General features: G+C 35.7%; 2 protein-coding genes across 3 annotated transcripts; one reads left to right on the plus strand and one right to left on the minus strand.

Moving 5' to 3' along the window:
• Positions 1-592: 592 nt before the first annotated feature.
• Positions 593-2,306, plus strand: LOC147948980 (uncharacterized). The gene is made up of 3 exons (XM_087469416.1): positions 593-1,469; positions 1,621-1,649; positions 1,713-2,306. Exons 1-3 carry the CDS (start codon positions 593-595, stop codon positions 2,304-2,306), a joined length of 1,500 nt encoding a protein of 499 aa, XP_087325542.1.
• Positions 2,307-3,430: 1,124 nt separating this feature from the next.
• On the minus strand, positions 3,431-5,066 carry LOC104727157 (uncharacterized). Of its 2 annotated transcripts, XM_010446185.3 has the most exons (6): positions 4,836-5,066; positions 4,539-4,643; positions 4,346-4,383; positions 4,043-4,236; positions 3,726-3,834; positions 3,431-3,632 (listed from the first exon to the last, which is right to left on the minus strand). In XM_010446185.3, the coding sequence occupies exons 1-6, from the start codon at positions 4,951-4,953 to the stop codon at positions 3,597-3,599; spliced, it is 600 nt and encodes a 199-aa protein (XP_010444487.1). In that variant the 5' UTR covers positions 4,954-5,066; the 3' UTR covers positions 3,431-3,596. The 2 variants fall into 2 exon arrangements, with proteins under 2 accessions (XP_010444487.1, XP_019087599.1); XM_019232054.2 differs by lacking the exon at positions 3,431-3,632 and having other exon boundaries at positions 3,720-3,834.
• Positions 5,067-6,000: the final 934 nt, after the last annotated feature.

Consider the following 6,000-nt stretch of genomic DNA (forward strand, 5'->3'; position numbering starts at 1 on the left):
GGGAATCCCTAAGAGTTTGGGGGGGGGGGGGCGGGTGGGGGGGGTTCAAAACAAAGGTTTTTTCCTTTGTCCGGGATCGTCTGCAGAGTCGGACGACCGGCTGGTCAGCGAGGTTACTCTCAAAAGGGGGGAAAGAGGTGATGATTAAGTCTGTCGCGACGGCTGTCCCGACTTTTGTGATGTCTTGTTATCGTCTGCCCAAGACTATCACATCTAAACTGACTAGTGCAGTGGCAAATTTCTGGTGGAGTACGAATGGTCAGGCAGGGGGTATGCATTGGATTGCTTGGGAGAGGCTTTGTTGTAGCAAGCAGTTGGGTGGATTGGGTTTCAAGAGTGTTGATGATTTTAACACGGCTTTGCTGGCTAAGCAGTTATGGCAATTGATAGATTGTCCGGATTCACTATTTGCAAGGGTTTTTAAAAGTAGGTATTACCGGAACTCCGATCCTATGGATCCAATACGGTCTTATTCACCCTCGTATGGGTGGAGGGGTTCAAAACAAAGGTTTTTTCCTTTGTCCGGGATCGTCTGCAGAGTCGGACGACCGGCTGGTCAGCGAGGTTACTCTCAAAAGGGGGGAAAGAGGTGATGATTAAGTCTGTCGCGACGGCTGTCCCGACTTTTGTGATGTCTTGTTATCGTCTGCCCAAGACTATCACATCTAAACTGACTAGTGCAGTGGCAAATTTCTGGTGGAGTACGAATGGTCAGGCAGGGGGTATGCATTGGATTGCTTGGGAGAGGCTTTGTTGTAGCAAGCAGTTGGGTGGATTGGGTTTCAAGAGTGTTGATGATTTTAACACGGCTTTGCTGGCTAAGCAGTTATGGCAATTGATAGATTGTCCGGATTCACTATTTGCAAGGGTTTTTAAAAGTAGGTATTACCGGAACTCCGATCCTATGGATCCAATACGGTCTTATTCACCCTCGTATGGGTGGAGGAGTATCGTATCTGCTCGCTCTCTGATGAAAAAAGGGCTAATTACACGGGTTGGCTCAGGGACCTCCATTTCGATATGGTCTGATCCCTGGGTTCCGGCTCAATTCCCGAGACCAGCCTTAAGTAACGGTCTTTTTAAGGACCCAAATCTCCGATTACCTGATTTGATTGATCGACGAACGAATTCTTGGCGAAAGGATCTGCTTACTCAGAATTTTGATCCTGTGGATGTCGTTCTGATAGAGGCAATTCCTCTAAGCAGTTGTTCCAAGGCAGATTATTTAGGATGGCACTTTACTAAAACTAGGAAATATACGGTAAAATCTGGGTATGAGACGGAACGTTTGGATGTCCAATGTCCTTTTCAGGCATTCGAATCTAGTCCAGCAATCACTCCCCTTCTTGCTAGGGTTTGGCAAGTTAAATGTCCACCAAAACTACAACATTTTATGTGGCAAGTTTTATCGGATTGTATTTCGGTATCGGCTAATTTGCATCGTCGGGGATTGAGTTGTGATGTCGTTTGTACACGGTGCGGGATGGAGGAGGAGGATATAAATCATGCCATCTTTCTATGCCCGCCGGCCCGACAAGCCTGGGCTTTTAGCTCACGTACCAGTGGGGCCGCAACTCTTTCCGAAGAACTCTGTATATGCTAATGTTGATCATTTTCTAGATCCCATAAGTCCGGGTTCACAGGTTCAGGTTTTTTCTTGGCTGATGTGGTATATTTAGAAAGCTCGAAATGCCCGTGTTTTTAAAAACCAGGCTGAACGCCCTGATGAGGTTGTCCGGGTGGCAGAGGGTGAGGCTTTGTCCTGGCAGGAGGCTCAGGTAGATGTCGAGGGGGAGGAGTTTCCCTCCACTACTACGTGTTTAACACCTGGGTATAGAAGGGGTTTATCTCTTCCTACGGTTTTTATGGGACAGAGATGTTATGTTGACGGCTATTGGAAAGCGACAGATGTTTTTACCGGTGCAGGATGGTGCTGTATTTCATCAGAAGGATCGCCCCCAGTGCTTGGAGCGACAAATTTCCGGCGAAGTTTACCCCCGTTACATGCAGAAGTTGAAGCCTTCATCTGGGCGATGCGATGTATGATTGGACATGACTTCCGGGATGTGGCTTTTCTTACCGACTGCTCCGGCTTGGTGAAGATAGTGTCTTCCCCAACTGATTGGCCAGCTTTTGCAACATATCTAGACGACATTCGGATCGACAGGGAGGAGTTTTCTTCTTTCTCTTTGATTTATGTTTCTCGTAATGCTAATGTACGAGCGGATTCTTTAGCACGTCAAGCGCGTGTGTCTCCACATCCTGTTTTGTTTGTAGACAATTTTCCACCTAATTGGCTCGTCTGAGCTGATTCTTTTGTTAAAAAAAAATATATATATATATATATATCTAAAGATGATAGCAATTAATATAAAGATTATAAATATCTTTATATTAAATTAGATTTTGATATGTTTATATAATCCCATTACATTTTGGATGTCCAATTTTAGTTGGAACATTTTGTAATAACCGCGAACCAACTTATGGAATTTTGTCACTTTCTGGTTCACTGGTTTGTTTTAAATCGTCGAATTGGAGCGGTTTGGTTTACGAAAAACCCCTAATACCGTGGTATTTAAGTGGAAAGTCGATGTGAGGGTCTAGATTCCGCTCATTTGTTGTTTTCCAGAGAAATAGAAGAGAGAAAGTTGTTCTTGTGAGTTTTTGGTGCCTGTTTCTTGGGAGATCTCCCCTGTGGAGTGGGATATGAGGCTAAGATCGTGAGAGAGGCTTGCTGGGGTGTTGGATTTGTTATTGGTTGGTCAGATTTCTCCTGTTAAAGAGGTGATTGCATGACCATGGCTGATCTAAGCTTGAGAATTCTATATTTTGAGTATTCTTTGAGTTGTGTGATTGATTTCTTGCTTGCTTGTGGTTGTTTCGTGTTCCTAATGGTATTACATGGCTTGCTTATGAAAATTTTTATTTTTTTTATCTGTTGTTGATGTTTTTCTTGATAAAATGTAGAAAAATCAAATGTGTTTTACTCATATATATTTAATATGTAATGATATAATCAAATTTAATGATGTAATGAAATTTAATGAAAAATGGAATATTTGGTTGTGATATTTTTTTAATATAAGATAATATAACTAAATTAGAAGAAAATATAATATATACTTATGAGTTTGAAGAAAAGAAGACACATGTCAAGTAGATAGAAAGTCACTTGTCAATTCCTCAAAACATGAATTCCTCAAAACATGAATTTGAGGGAACCTTATATAATACTCTAGCCTAGGAAAAGTTAATTTTGTGTTTATCTTAAAATCAACTTTCCAAAATAAGAACGTGGATATCTGTGTGATATATATAAATAATCAGCAGGACTTTGTAAATTTCTCCATTTTCAGATTGTTGTTAATCTCCATTATTCTGAAAAATATTGTATTTTTACAAATGTCCCTTTATTATTTGATCCGGCTATTATAATTTTAATATTATTTAAATAAAATTATAAATATATTTTAGTTATTCTTGATAAATTATTTTAAAATTCTCAAAAAATGCCAGAACATTACATCAAGACAACCTGGCTTATATAAGATATTAATCTTATCACCCCATGACAGTTAGTATAACGGTTCCAATTACGGATTAACTTCGGCTTGGCATTCACAGCATACCTGCATGAACCAAACAATATCATATAGGTGAGAACACGTCATATATGCAACGTTCATTAACATTTTTACTTTTATAAATATTAACACTCATACCTTGTTTTCTTTTAACCAATTTGAAATGCAATCCTTATGGAAGGCATGCTTGCATGGTAACATAGTTATCTTATCTCCCTTCTCATAGCTAACTGTACATATGGAACACCTACAAAGATCACACAAACAAAATAATTAAAATCATAGTCGTAACCGGATCTTACTTATACAATCACCAAAGAATATCCATAAATTACCTAGATTAATCAAAGACTGACACAGACTAACCATAGTAAATACTGACGATATAGAATTAAAGTCACATTTGGTATTACAAAAAAATTGAAACAAACAAATATGAAATGATATGATCTTACTCGTTTTTATCGGGAACAAATGATCTCCTTCTCCACCAGGTTTTGCGACGGTACTTTTGAGTTGGTAATCCAGAGATAACATCTTCTGGTAATCCTTCTTTACTAACTTCCTCGGTTAATTCTTCTATTTCATTTTCTGGATTGTTGTTCTCAGTAGTAGCAGTTTGATTAGGTAAACTACTTCCTCCACTAGTCTGATATTTAATCAAAAGCAATTGGTTTGTGACAATCTTTTACAAGAACAACATATGTAACAATTGTTAAAAGACATGTAATATATATAAAAAAAGGATTTGGGATTACCGAAGGAACATCATGTTGAAAATTGTTCGGAGGATTTTCTAAAGATTGAAGAAAAGAAAGAAATAACCGTTAGCATTTATAATACAAAGTTTACTGCGAAGCCACAAAAAAATCTTCTGTATAACAAAATTCGATCAGTTTTTTTTAATCACGTTATTAATTTAAATAAAGATTAATCAGCAAACAAAATCACCTTCCATGGAAATGGCATGCAAATTTTTTACAAATTCTTCATCTTCCTGTAATTGTAATTGCAACATTTTTGCATATTCTTCATCTGCTTGTATAGAAAGCGCTTCTGTAAATATATTTCAATACAATTAGTAGTTATAATAAACAGATAACCGAACAATATGTAATTATAATATAAGAAATGAATAATCATTTAATAACACATAATTTTTACATCAGATTAAATCATGAAAATATTTGCATATAGTTTACAGAAACTATATATATATATATATATATATATATATTATTGATTTACCTTCTCTTTGTTTAATTTTTAACGCAATTTCATCAGGGTGGTATAAATCATCAAACTGCAAATCTATCCCTAATGCTATTGCTTCATCAATGGCTGCCTGATTTAGGGGTTGAGACATTGGTGTTTTGCTGAGCTTTGCAATGACATAAGATGGCCGAGAGATTGCCCCTAAATATAATTGAATTCTAATCTCTATGCTATTAATTACACAACTAATTTACACCACAATTTTTCTCATTTCTATTTTCTCAAATCTTCTAATAAATATACATAGATTTTTAGCTTCTTTTTTTTGGTAAAAGGGTTTTAACTTCTTTTGACTATTCTATAAAGATGATCAAGGTTAATAAATAAAATGACAGATAGTGTATTTATTAGAATTAATCTATAAAAATATTAAATAAAATTATAAATATCATAGAAATACATTATATATGCAAGAAACAAAAAGGTTAAAAGTATCTGAAATTTAAATTTGAAAAGGGATCTACTATCTAAAGTTAGATAGCAATTAATATAAAGATTATAAATATCTTTATATTAAATTAGAAAAATACTTAGGTTCACCCCTAGGGTGAACCTCTCCATTCACCCCCTCTTCTCTCAGCCAATCAGAATCTTCCATCTAATATTTTATTTCAAAAATAAATTAAAATTAAATTAAAAAGCAAACCAAATTAAGGAAACAAATTATGTATACTTTTAATTAAGGAAAGTTACATATTGGCTTGGTTTAGATTTTTAAACTTAGAATAAAATTATGTCGGTTTGGGTTTACAAATGAAGTGGTTAGGGTTTAGATTTTACAATTAGAACGAAATTATATGTCAGTTTGGGTTCACAAATGAGATAGTTAGGGTTTAGATTTTACAAGTAGAACAAAATAATATGTCGGTTTGGGTTCACAAATGAGATGTTAGGTTTTAGATTTCACAATTAGAACGAAATTATATGTCAGTTTGGGTTCACAAATAAGATGGTTAGGGTTTAGATTTTATAAGTAGAACGAAATTATATACGGTTTGGGTTCACAAATGAGATGGTTAGGGTTTAGATTTTATATATGTTGGTTTGGGTTTATTAAAGTACGGTTTAAGTTTTTTAATTTTATAATAATGTATACAGATTTTATTGCCTTATTTTATTAGGGGGTGAATGGAGAGGT

Source organism: Camelina sativa, chromosome 2 (genome assembly GCF_030686135.1).
Source record: "Camelina sativa cultivar CO46 ecotype springtype chromosome 2, ASM3068613v1".
NCBI classification, from domain to species: domain Eukaryota; kingdom Viridiplantae; phylum Streptophyta; class Magnoliopsida; order Brassicales; family Brassicaceae; genus Camelina; species Camelina sativa.

What these genes read in the sequence shown, in the direction of transcription:
- LOC147948980 (XM_087469416.1), top strand. Translation starts at nt 593, where the DNA reads ATGATTAAGTCTGTCGCGACGGCTGTCCCGACTTTTGTGATGTCTTGT. An exon ending in ATTGAGTTGTGATGTCGTTT is followed by an intron (nt 1,470 to 1,620) that starts GTACACGGTGCG and finishes ATCATTTTCTAG; the next exon opens with ATCCCATAAGTCCGGGTTCA. An exon ending in GTCCGGGTTCACAGGTTCAG is followed by an intron (nt 1,650 to 1,712) that starts GTTTTTTCTTGG and finishes TTTAAAAACCAG; the next exon opens with GCTGAACGCCCTGATGAGGT.
- LOC104727157 (XM_010446185.3), bottom strand. Translation starts at nt 4,953, where the DNA reads ATGTCTCAACCCCTAAATCAGGCAGCCATTGATGAAGCAATAGCATTA. An exon ending in TTCAACATGATGTTCCTTCG is followed by an intron (nt 4,237 to 4,345) that starts GTAATCCCAAAT and finishes ATTAAATATCAG; the next exon opens with ACTAGTGGAGGAAGTAGTTT. An exon ending in ATTGGTTAAAAGAAAACAAG is followed by an intron (nt 3,633 to 3,725) that starts GTATGAGTGTTA and finishes TGGTTCATGCAG; the next exon opens with GTATGCTGTGAATGCCAAGC.